Source organism: Pelodiscus sinensis, chromosome 16, assembly GCF_052426305.1.
Source record: "Pelodiscus sinensis isolate ZL-2025 chromosome 16, ASM5242630v1, whole genome shotgun sequence".
Taxonomy (NCBI): domain Eukaryota; kingdom Metazoa; phylum Chordata; order Testudines; family Trionychidae; genus Pelodiscus; species Pelodiscus sinensis.
Window position 1 is genome coordinate 35109798 of NC_143067.1, and position 20194 is coordinate 35129991.

At 41.0% G+C, this 20194-nt stretch overlaps 1 protein-coding gene across 1 annotated transcript in view; it reads right to left on the minus strand.

Moving 5' to 3' along the window:
* The window catches only part of SLIT3 (slit guidance ligand 3), a 791947-nt gene that overhangs the window by 261077 nt on the left and 510676 nt on the right, over positions 1–20194 (minus strand). Inside the window, exon 9 of the mRNA XM_006115755.5 lies at positions 2423–2564. Within this exon, the coding sequence (XP_006115817.1) occupies positions 2423–2564 (142 nt within the window). The remainder of the gene's footprint in view (positions 1–2422; positions 2565–20194) is intronic.

Genomic DNA, 20194 nt, shown 5'->3' on the forward strand with positions numbered 1-20194 from the left:
ATAGGTACAAAGTAAGGCATATGAGAAAACACTGTCTCATTAGAAAAATGACAGGTTTAAATTTGCTGATAAAGCTCAAGAAAGAGATCTTAAGAGTCACTGTAGATAGTTTTCTGAAAACATCTTCAATGTGCAGGGGCAGTTGTAAAAGTTAACCGAAATGTTAGGAAGCATGAGGAGAGGAATAGCTAGTAAGACCAAAAATATCATAGTGCCACTATAAAAATCCATGGCACATATACACCTTCAATAAGACATGCAGTTCTGGTCACCCCACCGCAAAAAAGATATATTGGAGTTGGAAAAGTACAAAGAAGGGCAACAAAAATGATTAGGGGTATGAAACAACTTCCATATGAAGAGAGAAAAGGCCAGGACTGTTCATTTTAGAAATGAGAAAACTTAAGGAAGATATGGTAGAGGTCTATAAAATCATGAATTGTGTGGAGAGAGTGAACAGAAAAATATTATTTACCCATGTCACATAAATCAGGAACCAAGGCTCACTAACAAAATGAATAGGCAGCAAAACTAACATAGGGAAATACTTCACACAACACAGTCAGTCTGTAGAACTTGTTGTCAGGTGATGGTGTGAAGACCAAACTATATGGCTGTGTCTACACTGGCATGAATTTCCGGAAATGCTTAAAACGGAATACTATTCCGTTTTCAGTTTTTCCGGAAAAGGAGCGTCTACATTGGCAGGCTGCTTTTCCGGAAAAGCCCTTTTTCCGGAAAAGCGTCCGTGGCCAATGTAGATGCGCTTTTCCGGAAAAGAGCCCCGATCGCCATTTTCGCGATCGGGGCTTTTTTCCGGAAAAGACTACTGGGCTGTCTACACTGGCCCTTTTCCGGAACAGTGTTCCGGAATAAGGACTTAGGCCCAAGCGAGAGCAGAATAGTTTTTCCAGAATAGCGACTGATTTTGTACAGTAGAGCATCGTTGCTTTTCCGGAAATTCAAGGGCCAGTGTAGACAGCTCGCAGCTTATTCTGGAAAAGCGGCTGATTTTCCGGAAGAAGTGGTCCAGTGTAGACACAGCCTAACTGTGTTCAGACAAGAATGAAAAGCTCCTGGAGGACAGGTCCATCCTAACAGAAGACTGTACTTGCCTGAACTTTTAAGGAAAGGAAGTGTTCAGAGTTAACTGTGATCAAGAATGTGACTATTTTTACATTTATAGTGAATATATTTACATGCCCAGGTTATCATGGGCAGTAGAACACCAGAGCACTGTTTATAGCTAACATATTTGTTCAATGAAATTATATGTTTAAAATAACTTTTTATATGGGAGTTGCAAGGTCAACACAGAACATGGAAACTGATTAAATTAAACATACCCTCTCATGTGTAGAGAGATATTAATCACTCAGATTTTGCTCTGAGTCCTAAATTACAAAAATAATGAAGGTAGAGACAGTGGAATGCACAAATAGACCAGAGTACCAACAAAACCTAAGTTTGCATAATTTTGGATAAACAGTACCCCTCAAATTGCTGGGAGTCAGATATTACATTGCAATGGGCAAGCATAAAAATGAAGAAGCAACTAAGCTTGTCCAAGAAGAGACTAGGAATATATCTGCAGTCTAGGAATATTTCTGCAGAGATGAAAAGCTGACTTGTTACAAGTACTATATGGATATGACTGAATCTATAAAGTTAAAGCACTCAAAGCTGGTTGCAAGAGGGATGCTATCTGCACTACAACAACCTCTAAAGGAATTCCCTGTGGAACAACCAAAAGCAATTCTGTTTTATTTCACACTAATCAGGACTGTGGTAGATTGTGAACTGCTGTGACAGATAAAACTAGTAAAAGCAAGTACATCTGAAAACTAATATCTGATATGATGATAAAAGAAAGTGCTGAGATAAGTGTAAAAGATTTGGAATAAATGAAATGTAGAAGGCAGAAAAGAGAGGAACAAATCGCTGTTTGTTCTTATGTTCTTATGTCAGATTTCAGCAAAGAAAAGAAACCCTGACTACATGTTCACTCTACCTGTCTAACATTAGAGTTTCCATTATTTGGAAGAATTCTCTAAGGTAAGCCAAAATATGAAAATTACTCTGTTAAGGAAAATACAAAAGAGGAGCGGATCTATTTTTATTTCTTGGTCTCTAGATATAAGTGATCATACCCTCTTTCTAGTGGGTAAAAATACACACTGAAATTAATTTGATCCTGTTCTCAGATGCGCAGGGGTGTCTGGACAATATCTCATTTTGCATTTAAGACATGGATTGAGCCCTTAAAAAACTGAAACTGGGAGGTGAGAGAGGAATGGCCATGTGACTGGCAAATGGTTAAGGTCAACTTAAATTGTTAAAAATGGCAGCTCCCTCCTGTAAGTGAAATGAGCTAGATTGGGAATGACGCGTATGAGACTAGTAAATTGACACAGGCACTTACATTTCCACAATGCTCTCTGGTAGGTTAGATGGAATTTCTGTTAAACCCTTGCCTCGACAGTCCACAATGTTGTTGCTGCATGTGCAAGCGGATGGGCAAGTGATGGAATTAGCATTGCAGGATGGAGGTTCAGAGTGGGAACCTGAGAAGGTAAAGACATCACCAAAATGATCAAGATTAGGTTTGCAAACTCATCATTTATTATTTTAACAATGAAAAATACAGCGGTCAATGAGTTTTCATTTCTCATTTACAGAATAAGTGGTAATCCCTTTGGATTAAATTAATTTATTATTGTGCCACAAATCAACGTCAGAGAAAATGCACAGAATATTATATTTTTACTATTACATAACCTCAATGTTATTAATTTATTGTTTTCCCTGATCTTTTTTACATTAGCCACATATTTCCATTTATTATTTCAATCTAAATTTGGAAAATGAAAGCTTAATATCCAAGAATACTTCCAAAGAATGAGGTCTAATTCAGTACTGAATAATTTTGTTAGAAACACGATGTGAGTCAATCTCTGGGGTTGTTTAGGAAAAGTCAGGACAGCGAGCTCAGAATATACAGTATCGGAAAGCATTCTCGTTCATTGGCTGAGGAAAAGGCTAACTGACCCAGTATATATTTTGCTCCTCCAGTTTCTACAAGATTTGCAAACTTTTGAAATTGCACATACTAGTTACGAGATGGAACCATTTTATTGCTAAATAAAGTACAAAGGATGAGTATAGCATACTAATTGTCACAATATCAGGCAATGTAATGGATGAAGAGAAAAAATTACTCATAACATTAAGAGCTCTGTACTGTAAACCTTTATTCAATCCTGTAGTCTCACTGGCGACAAGGAAGCTATTCATTGGGGGTCAAGTTTTATGGATGGAACCATCTAGTTGTACACATTCAAAACAATTAATTAAGTGCACATTAAATTTTACTCTCATTAACGTTTCTAAAAGCTTATCACTTTCTCCAATGTCAACCTAAAAGTTACAATTCACACATATTTTTGTATCATGCTATAATTAGATAGAGAGATAGAGAAAGAGAATGAGAGAGAGAGAGAGAGAGATTGAGATGAACACAAAGATATATTCTGTGTGGTGGAAATCATTTTTAAGCCTATCAAATTTTACAAATGATTGAAAGGTCTTGAGCTTCAAAGGGGTGTCCAAGTTAGTCTGTAATTGGAAAAACTTAAAAAACAATAAATAGGCTTGCAGCATCTTAAAGACTAAAAAAACATGTAGATAGTATCCATAAGCTTTCATGGGCACAACCCACTTCTTCACAGGTCTTGGTCAAAGTTCCAAAAATTACATACAATTTCAGGAACTGAAGATATTTTTTGGAATTATGAGGAAACATACACAGCTGACCAAAACCTGCTAAAATGTGATAGTCTTAATTAAAACAGCTTATTCCTCAAGGCTGGGAGTTGAGCTGATTGGGAATTTTTCATGGAACCTTTTTCCATCAGTAAATGCCAGTCACTCAAAATTGAAACTTTTCAAGAAAATATATTTGTTTTGACAAATATTTTATCAGGAAAATTTGTCAGATCAAAAATGGGGGTACAAAGAGACCCTCTGCAAAATAGCCATTATGCCAGTGGTCAGAACACTTTTATGGGATGTTGGAAACTTGGGTTTAGCCCCTGCTTTGCATAAGAAAGAATAGGGATTTGAACCTGTTCTGCATCCCAGATGAGTGCCCCTAACTACTGGACACTCTCAAGGACAGATCTCTCTTTCCTTCATTTTTTTAAGAAAAATGTGAAAGGTCTAGTATTGGTTCCCATATGGAATGAAACCAAACACCAAAACCTCATTTTTTTCATGAAAATTCTATTTTCTTGCCAATCCTAGATGAGATACAGAGAGGCAGTGGCAAAATATTAACAAAGTGATGAAAAGCAGTAGAACATGTTCAGTCAAGAAATTATATTCCTTTGGTTACAAAACACTAAATAAACTCCTTATTGTTTAAATCACAAATTACAGATGACATGTGGAAAGTCATAAACGAAACTCTAACATTCTTTAGGTTTGTGTTTAATTAGAAACATGCAATATATTAAGCCAAGGATTGGAACTGTAATTGGCAATATGATCCAGAAGGTCTTATTCTCATAAAATATTATTGTAATAACCTGCTTCTTTTGATCTTCATCTGCAGACCATCCAGATTATAGCAAAACCTTAATTGTGGAAAGCCAGCAGTTAACTTGAACACTTTGTCACAAATACCTTTCATCAATCCTACGTGTGTTTGTGTTTATACATACACATCCCATTTGACCACTGTAGGGAAGAGTAACTGAATGCAGGGTAAACACCTACTGGGTGGAAAAAGTTATCTTGCAAAATACAGTATTTAAGACAATAAAACTTGGTTTCAATGACCAGTGGGATCAGATGACTTTCTTCAATCCGGAAAAGAATAACTTCTAGGCACTGTTGGTTCAATGCTCTGCTATTCGCAAATAAATACTATACTGGTAAGTTCTGTGAGTTGTGGATGGGTTCACAAGTGGCTGAAATACAGCTCCAAACATCTCCACAGTTGAGATGAAGATTGGGCAAATACCTGAGATTTGCATACAACTCCCATATATCACCTAATGTAAATGATGGATAAATAAAAGCACAGGGGTAAGTAACATGCATCATATCATCCCATATCAGAAAGATGCTTAGATTGAAATGGCTATAAATGTCATGATTTTGAAATGTAGATCCTGTTACCAAAAGCTGCAAAATGAAAACAGCTAGTGATTGGCCTTACACATCCAGGGTGGAAGTCTCTTGACACAAGGAAAAGAGAATTACTGCAAACTTGTACTGTCTGTCTGAGAAATGTCAGAGATTCCATTGAGAATTGGTATCTGTGTGCTTGAATTTCCATTAGCTCAAACAGATTGTGTCTGATGGTCATCTCTCTTCTGAGCTGTCAATATTATGTGGCTAGGAAGAGTCAGAAAATAGGGAAGGAGAGACAATATCAACATTGACTTACACTCTGAGGCATGAGGATCTTAAAAGTGAGTAAAAAAGTGTTCACTCAACTTTTATAGTAGTTTCAATTTCAACAGAATTAATGTGAGGTTTATTTCAGAGACTGTTTTTGAGACAGCTGTCTATTTCAAGTTTTCTCACATTTCAGTTTTTTAAACAGACCCTAACAATTTTAACTATCATCTTAACTATTTCATATGAAAGAATTACACAACTGTAATTTAATTTTCATTTTTAATTATTATTATTATTATAGGCGGATTAGGTGGCAACGATCAGTTACCTGAAAACATTGTTTTCAGTTGCTCGTAACTTTGGTAATTTTAATCATTTGGAATAAAATTTTGTATGACAGGTATCTGCCTTGGACTGATTTTTTTTTAATTTCTTTGCCTTTATGTGTTCAAAGCAGAGATCCCATTGATTACAGATGCTGCTGTGAGTAATCAAACTTCTGCCAGTCAACCCAGTTAAGATCTCAGCTCAGGCACCCAAGGAAATGAGAAACACACACAATAAGTGTCAAACCAGTAAGTAAGGTTTGATTTAAGTGATTTAACTAGTATCACACAAAAACTCCATAGAAGTATTTATGTGCTTTGACTATGAGTCCATTTTCCTCCCCTTCCTACAATTCCCGGCTTCATTCACTACACACTTTTAAACTTCTGCAATGGTCTTACAAAGTCTCCATTGCTACACAATTCTCATTCATTCTTTGAGCAGGGGTATTCCGAGCACTGAATGAAAAAGGAGTCCTGTAGAAGAAGTAGAATGTGATCATGCCATTAACGACAATGACATATGCATATGCAAATGAGGGCTGAATTAAGTTTGCACCAGCAATCTTAATTCTGGCATAGCCTAAATTCTGAGTGCTTGACTTTGCAACCTTAAGAATATTATTTTGACATAGTTTTGTGTATAATATACTATTTATATTGCACCAACATTTAAACACTTCAGATACAATGGGGCGTCATTGCACTATTATGTCTAAACACATAGTGAGAGACAATTCCTGTCCCAAATAGTTTACAATCTAAAGTTAAAACCAAACAGGACAAAGGTCCATTCCATTAGGGGCTTTCTTCTGGTTTAAAACCAGAAGGCCAATCCTCAGTTGTTCTGAATCAATATAGTACCTTTAAAGTCAATGGAGCTATGCCAAGTTACACCAGCAAAACAACTAGCACTAAATGTATGTCCTAAAAATATCTGTCTTCCTAAATCATTGCATCTCTTTTGAATACTGGAAATTTCCTGAGCTCCTTTTACTTATTTTAGTGTACATCTAGACTGCGTTGCTCTTTTGGGATACTGGAAGTATCCTGAAATAGCAATGCTGCATCTTTAAAAGCACCCACTATTTCCCAAAATATCAAGAACACTATTCCGGCATACCTTTAGCCCTCGTTCCATGAGGGTTAAGTGATTTGTCGGAACAGTGCCTTATTTTGAAATTTGACACTGTATAGACAGCGCCAAATTTCAAAATAAGCTCTTTCAATTTAGACTCAGAATAAACTACACAACGTGTGTAGCGCAAATTGCATAACTTATTCTGACAGAAGGGTGCTATCTAGATGCACCCTTAGGCTATGTCTAGACTATATCCCTCTGTCAATAGAGGGATGCAAATCAAGCACAAAGGAATTGCTAATGAAGCTGGGATTTAAATATCCCGTGGCTCATTAGCATAAACATGGCCACCGCTTTTTTTTAACAGAGTTTTTCCAAAAAAGAACCCCCTGCAGTCTAGACACGGATCTGTCAAAAATAAACCTTTTCGACAGATCCTGTATTCCTCAAAAAACTAGGTTTACAGGATCTGTTGAAAAAGGGCTTATTTTTGACAGATCCACGTCTAGACTGCCTTTTATTTTTAAAAAACTCCATTTCAAAAAAAATTGGTGGCCATGTTTATGCTAATGAGGCACGGAATATTTAAATCCCGGCTTCATTAGCAATTTCAATGTGCTAGATTTGCATCCCTCTATCGACAGAGGGGTGTAGTCTAGACATAGCCTTAGAGTGGGGCAGAGGTATTAGCTATCTTTCCATGAAAACAAAATGTTTCAAAATTCACTCTATCAAACTCTATATTTTTCCTTCTATGTTTTCTGTTCACACTGATTGTGATGCTCCAAAACAGACCCAAGACCATGAAAATAGGGGGCAGCAGTTGATAATCTTCAGAAACAGGCAGAATTGCACACCACACATTAAGAAAAAAGAACTTGAAATAAATATTTGTTCCGTATGAGGAAAAAAAAACCAAGTTGAGAGGTCAAATTTCCTGCAAATATTTCAACATTTAAGTCTGGTATGTTTTCTGACTAGGACTTGTAATGGGGGAGAAGTATAAATGCTATTTGCACTGATATACCTTGCAATATATCGCTATGGTTATGTTAGTATTAGTAAATTCCCTTTCATTAGAATGTGGTGTCAGAATTTATGTACTTGTATTTTCAGTTGGTGTTCAAGTGCCTGTATCACACAGTACATTTAATTGACTACTTGCAAGTCAGCTGATTTCAATATCTACTAGAAAACTTCGGCAGAGCTCAATCCAGCATTTCAACATTTTGTGGGTCACAATATCCCATGACAAGACATTATACAAGGTGACCTACATAAAAGGGGGTTAATTAGAGTAGGACAAGAGGCTGGAGTAAGGCCAGAAACACAAGACTAAGTTTGGAAAGTAAGAAGCAACAATAATAAAAGCGCTAATTAATTTTCTCATTACAGCTTAGTATCATGAAGATTTCTGGTATAAATTCTTCTGCGTGCGAAACATGTGGCTACTTCAGATCACTATTCTTGCTGGCCAGTGAGCTGCAGAAGTAAAGATTTGGAGAACTTATAACAAGGGATCTTTTATGCTCAGTTCTCTTAAAACCTTTGAGACCTACTCCGTTCAAAGGCCCTGATCTCATACCTATGAAAACAAAGGGGAGTCCTTCAATTGATTTTAGTGGGAATGGATTGGGATCAAAAAACCGGTTTTCATAGGGAGTATGTCTAGACTATATGGCTCCGTCGATGGAGTCATATTAACTAGTTTGCTTAGCATAGGCAAAGAAGCGGGGATTTAAATAATCCCCACTTCAATAAAATAAACATGGCCGCTGTGCTGTGCCGACAATCAGCTGATCTGGCACAGCACGGCAGTCTAGACACGGATCTGTCGGCTGGGGAAGCCTTTGCCGACCGATCCCTTATGTCTCGTGAAACGAGGTTTACAGGATCGGTTGGCAAAGGCTTCCCCAGCCGACAGATCCACGTCTAGACTGCAACATTGTGCTGGATCAGCTGATCGTCGGAACAGCGCGGCGGCCATGTTTATTTTAATGAAGCGGGGATTATTTAAATCCTCGCTTCTTTGCCTGTGACGGGTAAACTAGTTTACATAGCTCCATTGATGGAGCCATGTAGTCTAGACATACCCAGGAAGTGAGGAACTCTTCAGAGAGGCACAAGGCACATGTTTTCTGCCTAGATGGGGGATCAACAACCTCTGAGGCTTTAGCACACAACAGTTATCTGGACATGAAAAAGAGGGCAAGTGATGATGGGCTTTTATTCTCAGTACAGATGTAACAGAGAAGTGGAAAGAAGAAAAACAAAACACTATCAAAGTTTTAAGCCCACTGCTCTTTAAGGAGAAAAATGTCCAAGTAAATTAAGACGCAAAAGTCACTTTATAGCAATTTTTAATTTTCCCCCTTCAATTAAAAATGCCACAGACACTAGAATATTTTTGGCCTAATATACTCTGTTTCTGGGTTTTCAAAAATGCTAAGCCTAAACCTTGTTGCGGTACACATTTTTGTGCTGCTTTACATGAGTGTCTTTTGATCAGGTAGATAACTCTATTGTAGGTCTCTTGTAGACTTCAACATATGTTGCAGAATCATTTCAAAGAAGTGAGTGGGATTTTTGTTGCCATTTTTATTTCTTTTTGGCAGAAAACAAACATTGCTTGACCTGTGAAATTACAACAGCATTTTATTAATTGGTGTATTATACATTCCACCACCATTTCAGTCATCATTTATCTGCTGAGCTTAAAGGTTTCTTTAATCAAACTATAAAGAGGATATGAAAAATTATTTGAATTAAATAATTCTACCTAAACGATGGTTTGTGTTACCTTTACCTTCACACCAGAGCAATGTGCATCTTGGGGGTAAGTACGCTGACAGGAAAATTAACAGCAAGGATATGAGAGTTTAATCAGAAAGCTTCGCTACTGGTGGTCTGGAGGAGATATGTGCATAATAAAAAGAAGACTAAAATATCCTTTGAATCAGGAGTGCTAGAAATCCAGATCTGTATCTGATTTTCCCCAAATCCCTGGTTCAGATCACCATCAAACTATGGATGTTCAAATCAAGCACTGAATTTCCCAGATCTCTGCAATTACCCTAGTCCAAAACAAAGAACGCAACAAGAGAACATACTCTAGAGTTCTACTGCTTGTAGCAGCGAATAGTTTGGTAAGGGACGTAGTAAGTGAATGGAATACATGGCTATGGAATACAGGGCTGCGCAGACAGTATTTCTTTTATGGGGTTGTAACAGGATGGCTCACCCCCAGAGTTCAGCATCCCTGTTCCAATGGTTCCCTCTTTTGGTGTGATGAGGAGGGCAGGGGAAGCTGCCCAAGGATAAGACCGTTCAGAACCCAAAGTCCAGAGAAGTGAGAGCTCAAAAGAAGAGCAGAGCTGGTCTGACAGCTTGAGGGAAGTGATGACTGTGCGGGAGGAGCCGTGAGAGCTCCCTAGTGAGTAGTGGAGCCAGATCAGGTTGGAGAAACCAGAAAGCAGCTGGGGGAAGAGGGAAGGGGCATTCCAGACTAGAGTAGGCTGGGGCAGGTGTGTGCAGATGGTAGATGAAGTCTGAGAGCAGCAGAGGCAGATGCCTACACAGCACTCTAAGCTAGAGAGCTGAAGGCCGGGGAATGATGGCGGGGGAACTCACTGATGTCTCTGGACAAGAACTGGAACCATACAGGAAGGAAAGAGAGCTAGTGGGGTTGGGGTGAGGCACGGTGAGAGACACAATAGCTGTGCCTGGGAGCTGGAGGTTGGTGAGAAATACCGGAGCTGTATTGGGGATTTAGAGCAAAATGAGACTCCAGAATGGTAATGGAGAGCTGCAGCACTGTGACGATGCTGTGCTTGGGACGATGATTAATTCCTGGAACTTGAGATACTGAATGCATTGTTTGGACAGTGCTGCAGGAAAATGGAGTGTGTCTGTGGGATATTTTTTGTAATAAATTAACTCCATAAGGTACTGTTTATACTCTGCAGCCTTATGTGGAGTTACTGCAGACTCCAGAAGAAAGGAGAAACTGAGGAGGAGCCCCAGTAGTGCTGCAGCCAGTCACAAGATGGCTCCCCAGGAAGCGGTCACCATACGAGAGGGATTCTCAGTACTATGTACAACTCAGAGAGATTTGGCAGCTCTGCTTCTCAATGGTAATTGCATTTTTAACTTCATGCACAATAGAACTTACTTCATTCATCTGTCTGTCTGTCCTCACATACATCTCTATACCCTTCGTACCAAAATGTGCACAGTAGTATCAGTCACGAGGCTGACAGAAAGGGTAGTTCTTGTCTATCTCTAACAGAAGAAACAGACAGCATCACTAATAATTTTAATATTCAATATCTTGCAGGCTAAACTGCCGCATTTTGTTTTAGAATCTGAGCCAGGGGTTATGGAGGGAGAGAGGGGAGACTTTGGACCTTGGAGTGTACTGACAAAAGTTAATTCCTCTTTTCAAATTAAGTATTTCATTGGCCTCTAGCCTTTTAAGAGCAGCCAACAGATTGAAATTGCAATTAGAACTGAACCGTTATAGATTATAAATGAATGATTTAAAGGCCAGGGGCATTTAAATTAAGTTTTGCAATGAGTAAATAAACCAAATAATCTCATTCCTACTGACAACAAGTTACGACACTTTAATTGAACACAGTAAGTAGGTCTCAGGTTAGTCCTGCTTCACCTAACCAATTGTCTTGATAGAAGCTAAAAAAATGCTCCTTGTTTTTTCAGAGGTTCTGCCAGCTTGAATATAAACTTCACAAGATGAATTTACTGGTAAGGGTCTATAATAGGATTAAAATGATTTTATGTCTGGTGGATGCTAAGTTATTGATTAATAAACAAAATGATACATCGGTGCAGCACATTTTTGAATAAGTTATGAAAACTGTGGTCCTTGATCACTTGGGAGTAATTAACTAGGTTTATAGTATTTTTTAAAAGAGTAGGGATATTGATCCTCCTATCTGGGTTAAATACAACTGCCCAATCTGGATTGCAATTTTTTCTACATTTCAAGTGAAAAAATTTGTCCCTGTCCGCTTTCTTAAAACAATCGTGTTGCTTCTTTTGAATGGTCACTGCATCCTTTGAGATGTCCCCCCCTCTATGTACAGAGCAACAGGCAGAAATGAGAGAACCACGCATCCTAAACACAGAAGGCATTTCTTCTCAATTTGTTGACTCTTGGCTCCTTCACCTCACACTTACCCAGTTGGGAATTAGTTTTAAAACTCAAACTATTATTAAAATATTATAATTTATTATTATTATTACTAGCTAATTAGCCCATCATAAGACGGGATCTTCAGGTCTCTCCTCCACGTCGGTCTTCTCTCCTGAGCCTCCGGTCTCTCGCTCCGTCCGTCTCTCTCTCTCTCCCCTTCTCCTTCTCCTACTGCCTCCTCTCTCTCTGTCTCTCTCTTTCTTTTCTCCTCCGTCTCCTGACTCTCGCTCTCTCTCTCTCTCTCTTCTCCTCCCCCTCCTGCCTCTCACTCAGGGGACCGTGGAGCCCAAATGATTGTTTGGGCTCCACACTCCTTGTGCTGCATGGGGAGTGCGGGACCCAAATGGCTGCTTACGCCACTTGCTCCCCTGCGGTGGCCTGGCTGAGTGGTGCAGAAGTCAGCCGAACGCCATGGCGGGAGGCAAAGGGGGGCAGGGCAGTGATGTTCACGGCCAGAGGGCGAGGCCTGGAGCCGCTGTCAAGTCACACGTCACCACCCCACCCTCCTTCACCTCCCGCCGTGGCACTCGGCTGACTTCTGCGCCGCTCAGCCGGGCCGCCGCATGGGAGCAACAGGTGCAAGCGGTCGTTTGGGCCCTGCACTCCCCATGCAGCACAGGCTGCCCAGAGGGAACAGCCAGCATTTCAGCAACAGCGCCGCCCAGAGAGAACAGCCAGCATTTCAGCAACAGCGCTACCCAGAGAGAACAGCCAGCATTTCAGCATTACAGACTCTCAGACACTGGGCTACTATATATATGATTATTATTATTATTATTAAAATTCTTCCATCACAATTTAACTATTCTGAGCTTTGTTTAAATGCATTTTTCACAGTTTCTAATGAGCATCCACAAGCCAGGCAGGGCATACTCTTCTGTGAGTATTGCACTTCCACAGCTCTGCCCTATGCTGCATAAGCTTGGGTTGTTGTGCCCTTCCAAACACAACACAAGTCCACAGGAAGTACTGCTACTGGATGAAAGCCTTAAACAGGCATAGCCTGTTCCTTGAGTCTTTGTGTACCGTAATCAGTGTTAAGTAGTCCCATTAAAGCCAATCCAACTATTTACATGAGTCAGGGTGGCAGGATTTGACCCATACCAGGAGAGAAATCTTTGACCTTACCTATTTCCTATAAGCATCAATCTGTATAGAATCATAGAATCATAGAATAATAGGACTGGAAGGGACCTCAAGAGGTCATTGAGTCCAGCCCCCCTGCCCTCAAGGCAGGACCAAGCTCCGTCTACACCATCCCTGACAGATGTCTATCTAACCTGTTCTTAAATATCTCCAGAGAGGGAGATTTCACCACCTCCCTTGGCAATTTATTCCAATATTTGACCACCCTGACAGTTAGGAATTTTTTCCTAATGTCCAATCTAAACCTCCCTTGCTTTAAGCCCATTACTCCTTGTCCTGTCCTCAGAAACGAAGAGGAACAAATTTTCTCCTTCCTCCTTGTGACACCCTTTTAGATATTTGAAAACCGCTATCATGTCCCCCCTTAATCTTCTTTTTTCCAAACTAAACAAGCCCAGTTCATGAAGCCTGGCTTCATAGGTCATGTTCTCTAAACCTTTAATCATTCTTGTCGCTCTTCTCTGTACCCTTTCCAATTTCTCCACATCTTTCTTGAAATGTGGCACCCAGAACTGGACACAGTACTCCAGCTGAGGCCTAACTAGTGCAGAGTAGAGCGGCAGAATGACTTCACGAGTTTTTCTTACAACACACCTGTTGATACAACCTAGAATCATGTTTGCTTTTTTTGCAACAGCATCACACTGCTGACTCATATTCAACTTGTGGTCCACTATGACCCCTAGATCCCTTTCTGCCATGCTCCTTCCTAGACAGTCGCTTCCCATCTTGTATGTATGGAACTGATTGTTCCTTCCTAAGTGGAGCACTTTGCATTTCTCTTTATTAAACCTCATCCTGTTTACCTCTGACCATTTCCCTAACTTGCTAAGGTCATTTTGAATTATGTCCCTATCCTCCAAAGAAGTTGCAACCCCACCCAGTTTGGTATCATCTGCAAACTTAATAAGCATACTCTCTATTCCAATATCTACATCATTGATGAAGATATTGAACAGTACGGGTCCCAAAACAGACCCTTGAGGAACTCCACTTGTTATCCCTTTCCAGCAGGATTTAGAACCGTTAACAACTCCCTGACTATGGTTATCCAGCCAATTATGCACCCACCTTATCATGGCCCTATCTAAGTTATATTTGCCTAGTTTATCAATAAGAATAGCATGTGAGACCGTATCAAATGCCTTACTAAAGTCTAGGTATATGACATCCACCGCTTATCCACAAGGCTCGTTATCCTATCAAAGAAAGCTATCAGATTAGTTTGGCATGACTTGTTCTTCACAAGCCCATGCTGGCTATTCCCTATCACTTTATTACCTTCCAAGTGTTTGCATATGATTTCCTTAATTACCTGCTCCATTATCTTCCCTGGGACAGACGTTAAACTGACCGGTCTGTAGTTTCCTGGGTTGTTCTTATTCCCCTTTTTATAGATGGCCACAATATTTGTCCTTTTCCAGTCTTCTGGAATCTCCCCTGTCTGCTATGATTTTTCAAAAATCATAGCTAAAGGCTCAGATACCTCCTCTATCAGCTCCTTGAGTATCCTGGGATGCATTTCATCAGGACCTGGTGACTTGCTGACATCTACCTTTCCTAAGTGATTTTTAACTTGTTCTTTGTGTATCCTATCTTCTAAACTTACCCTCTCTCTGCTTGTATTCACTACGTTAGGCACACCTCCAGACTTCTCGGTGAAGACCGAAACAAAGAAGTCATTGAGCATCTCTGCCATTTCCAAATTTCCTGTTACTGCTTCTCCCTCCTCACTAAGCAGTGGGCCTACCCTGTCCTTGGTCTTCCTCTTGCTGTACTGCAGCCAAAACCAGCAGTAAAACTAGTCCCAATAATAGTTTGAGTTTTAAAACTAATTTACATTCAGAAAGAGCTGGCACAGATTCCATAAAACAGCGTTTCCCAAACTATGGGCCGCAGCCCGGTACCGGACCGTGGGAAAAAAATACCAGGCCTCAGCATAGCTGCCGGGTGGGGAGTGGGGTGGGGCGGGCTGGGAGGAGGTGTGTGTGGGGGGGAAACCTGATGCCGGGAAGCAGGGTTGGGGGTAGTGGGCTGTCCGGTGGAGATCGGGGCAGGCAGGCGGTGGAAGCAGGGCTGGACGGGGGCAGCGGGGCTAGCCAGGGGAGATTGGGAGAAGAAGCAGAAGGGGGGTGGGTGCGCGAATTGGCCAGCGGGAAGCAGGACTGACCTGGGCACATGAGTCCGGCCCCAGGGATTCCATTTTGCCCCCACTCCTCATACCCTCCCTCGAGTAGCTGCAAACTGCCTATCTGGTAGACACACTCACACAGCATGAGCACATCTACCAGCCAGGCAATTCACAGCTATGGACTGATACACCTAATAATAATAAACTTACCTAATTAGAAAATATCAGACATTTTATATGTCCAGTATTTTCTCAATTTGTTTCCCAGACAGAACCCTCAAATACCGGACTGTCCGGTACAAAACTGGACACCTGGCAACCCTACCCCTCCTTGCACCCCCTCTCCTAGCCAGATACCCTACCCTCAATCTGCTCCTGCTCCCACCTCCTGGAGTGCTCATGCAGCACCGGGTCCCCCAAGCCCTGGCCAAGGCTGGGCAGAGGATGCAGCCGGGTGAAACACTGAAAATTTATTCATTTTTAATTCTTTTTTTCTATGCGTTTATAGTTTTGGGCTTCAAAAAACAGTACTGAAAAAAACGGGTTCCAAGTAAAGTAAAAAGTTTGGGAAACCCTGGTCTAGCCAGCTTTCTATCCATCTTACAGTCCATTTATCCAATCCATATTCCCTTGCCGGCAAGAATATTGTGGGTGACCATATCAAAAGCTTTGCTAAAGCTGGCACTGGGGGCTTTGGGAGGACCAAAACCAACTTATTTGAATACTCATCATTTGCTTAATGAATATGCAAATATGCAAATGAATGTTACTGGTCCTCCAAAAGCTCGTGAATGGATTTACTGGTCCCTGTGTCAAAAAGTTTGGGAACCCCTGCCATATAATACAGTGTGTGTCAGATGCATACCCACCAGAATTTTCATGTATCTTCTTGAAAGCAACTTTTGACTAATCTCCTTTGCATTCTTAACCATGATACATCGCTTTTTCTAAAATAGCAGAGGACACAAGGAAACAGAAAACTGACTCTCATGTCATGAGAGATAAAAATGAAAAGGCTGTCCATGGACTTACATGAAACATGTATAAGAATTTCAAGTCCAGCTTCATTATTCCTTACTCAGCATTATTTCTGTAAGAGAACTACAGGTTCAGAATAGTATTTCATTAACACAAGTAAATGTCACACTTGCACTGTATACTGAAACACTATTTGTGTACTGGTAATAAAACAAGCCATTAGGTTTCGACACCAAGACAAAAATGCAATTACATTAGCTCTGTTGGAATAATGGCTCAAAAGCTGACTTCCTGTCTGATTATACTTCAGTACAGCATCATTGCACGAGCAGTAACATTACTTTTACAGAATACTGCTTAAGGGGAAAAAATCCTTGGCAAACCCAGTGAAAATACCAAGAAGAGAGAAATAAACAAGAGGGAGTACACTGCTCATGTTCCATTCCACATATTCTTACTATCGTTTAAGGACAATTTTTAGTCATAATCTCCAGATATATTGTACACTGACAAGTTTCAGAGGGGGTAACAGTATTAGTCTATTTCAGCAAAAACACAGGTCCTGTGGCACCTTAAAGACTAACACATTCATCTGGGCATAAGCTTTTATGGGCTGGAGCCCACTTCATCAGATGCACAAAGTGGAAATGTCTGTGTGGTAGAGATACATATACTCCCATATTTGCATGTGTATATATATATCCATGCCAAACCAATTTATTAGTTTTTAAAGTGCCACAAGATTCCTCATTGTTGTAGCAAAACAAATAGTAATGGGATCTACTTTTGACCAAATTTTGCCACTGGGACTCAGAATTAGCTCCTTGTGAGCACATTGAAAGGCAGGGGTTGGCCAGCCAGGTGTGGATTATGTTGACTTTCTTGCACAGAAACTGGATTTGCTATATTTAGTGTAAATATTTCTATTGTTTCCAACTATATAGCATAATACACCTCACAGCAGCAAAGATGCAGGACTCTGCTGTCATGAATACAGGAAATTAATATTTATGGCTGGACTGATATTAGTTAGGGATGTAAATTGTGATCGTTTAAACAGTTAACTGATAAGCGTGAGCGTATCAGTTTCTGTAATGGTTACTCACCGGCTCCCAACCTGATCAAAAAGAGCACATTGATGCCCTGCAGTGCAGCCTCTGTAGTGGGAGTGGGGTGGTAGTTGGGAGCCCAGTGCACATTGGTTGCTAGCCCCTGCTTCCAGGGAGCCAGCTGCACTAAGAATTTCAGCGGCTATACGGTTACATTATTAACGTTTTTTAACATCCCTAGTGCTAGTACTTCAGTGTCCAAGGCTGCTGCTACCCAGTGATGCTACTTGGGCAGAGCAGTCCTAGCTGGCATGGGTGGAGAGGCTAGACAGCAGTCAGCCCTAAAAATTAGGTATTTTGCCTGAGTAGCATTTGTCTTGAGTCAGGCTAGTAGTCAATGACAAAATCTTGCAGTTCCCTTCTTTACCTCAGATTCCCAACTTAGCATTGCCGCACAAGATCTCATTAAGTCTTGGACTAAGCAGTAACAGAATGGACTACTGGCGATTTTACACATCCCAGGCTATCATCTAGTACATATGTGCTTGCTAAAACAACCAGCTGAAACAGGTCACCTTTGTAACAGACGAGAAAGCCATTAGCACTAAAATTTGAAAGATACTTGATAACCATGGTGTGTCCCTTCAGGTATTTAATCCACTAGGAGGCCATTTCATTTCCTTATATCTTAAAATTATTAAAAGGTTTTCACTTGCCCTTACTCAGTCAAATCCACAATGCTGTTTTTATTAAATGTTGCTTTCCTTTTAAATATGCAGCTTTCTAGCAGAGTTCCCATAGTACTGGGAGATCTCTTCACATTGTAGCTTAGATCTTAGTAATAATCAAGAGGCAATCTGGTGAGATTTTTTAAATATTTTTTTACCCCAAAAGTTAGCTCTCAACATGAAGAACAAGAAGCAGAAGTCCTCTAACACTTCTAACACTTACTGGAAAGGGCCCTGCAGGCACATTACTGTATCTTGCACGCAAAACATTTTTCACATGAGAAAAACTTAAGTTTTCACACATTTGGTCAAGGCCCAAAGTATAAACACTTGCACTGAATACTTCTGTATTTTCACAAACTTATCCCCAGCTGAATGTAACCATTTTTAAAGCACAAACTGGGCTGCACTTTTATAGGGAAAAAAGCAAAAGTGCAAGCACTAGCCATTTATTATTTAGCATTTTATCTACCTGCTAAAAAAGTCTTTCCCCCACCAACCCCTGGCTTTGCTGAAGATGTGTCCCCACAATTTAAAAATCTCTAGCATCATCCTGGGTCAACTACAATGAAGACTTCTTATTCTGAAACAGCATGTCTGCTACTGTTCTCAAAACTGGCAATAAGAATGCAAATAGGAATTCTTCAGACAGTCTAAACGAGAGTCATTTAAGAACTGGAAGGTACCTGGGTATATGATAAAAGGTTCCAGAATGCTTATATACACTATGGTTGCCAAGTTTCTAATTGCACAAAACCCTTGCCCCTTCTCTGAGGCCCTGCCCCTGCTCACTGTGTTCCCCATCCGTGGTTCACTTCCCCACCCCACTCAATCATTGTCATTGGGCTGGGACATGGGGTTGTGAGGCAGGACGGGGTGAAGGTTTAGGTTAGGGTTGCGGGGGGCTCTGGGATGGGGCCAGAAATGAAGGCTTCAGAGTGCAGGAGGGGGTGAGGGCTTCAACTGGTGGTGTGGGCTCTAGAGAGGGGCCAGGGATGAGGGGCTTGGGATGCTGGAGGGGGCTCTGGGCTGGAGGGTGGAACTGAGAAGTTCAGAGTTGGTTGGGGTGTGGAGGAAGTACAGGTTTTGGGTTGCAGATGCAGGTTTCAGGGTGGGGCCATAAATGAGCAGTTCAGGATGTGGGAGCAGGCTCTGGACTAGGGCATAGGTTGGGGTGAGTCCTTTAGAAGGGGGTTCATAGTGTGGGCTCTGGACAGGAGTTTGGGAGCAGGAGGCGATATGGGTAGCAGAGTCCTGGAGGTAATGTATTTGGGGACTCCTTGGAAGTGGCGACATGTCCCTGGACTCTTAGAGTATGTCTAGACTATATGGCTCTGTTGATGGAGCCTTGTAGATGAGTTTACTCAACATAAGAAAATGAAGCAGCGATTTAAATAATCACCGCTTAATTTACATCAAAATGGCTGCCGTGCTGTGCCGATCAGCAGTCAGGACGTGCCACAGTCGACAAGGGAAGCCTTTGTCAACCGCTCCAGTATAACTCGTGAAAGGACAAAGGCTTCCCTTGTCAACCGCAGCACGTCCAGACTGCCCCGCTGTGCCGCCAAACAGCTGATCGGCACAGAGCGGCGGCCATTTTGATGTAAATGAAGCAGCGATTATTTAAATCGCTGCTTCATTTTCCTATGTCTAGTAAACTCATCTACATGGCTCCGTCGACAGAGCCATGTAGTCTAGACATACCCTTAGGGATAGGGATGGGGACCCTCCACAACCTTCCTCTGCCAAAGAGCCAGAGGAACACACCACCACTTCTGGGAGCTATGGATCTCCCAGCCACTCCAAATGGACTTCTAACAGCCCAGTCAGCAATGCTGAACAAAGTCGGCAGGGTCCCTTTTTGACCAGATGGTCTGCTAAAAAAAAAAAAGGATACCTGGAAACACTACCGCATATGCATCCACTCAATTTGTCATTGGGGGCTTTTACTCTTAATAGTTCTGGGTGGCTACTTAACTTTTGTGTGTGTAACTAGCACCACTAAAAATGTGAGTCTGACAGCCCCAGAAACAAAATCCCTCCTTTTAGCCAGAGGAAGACCAAGCACCCCCAAGGCACTTTGTCACCAGGGCCTTATTTCAGAGGGCCTACCTCTAGGTGACTTAAGGCAAAG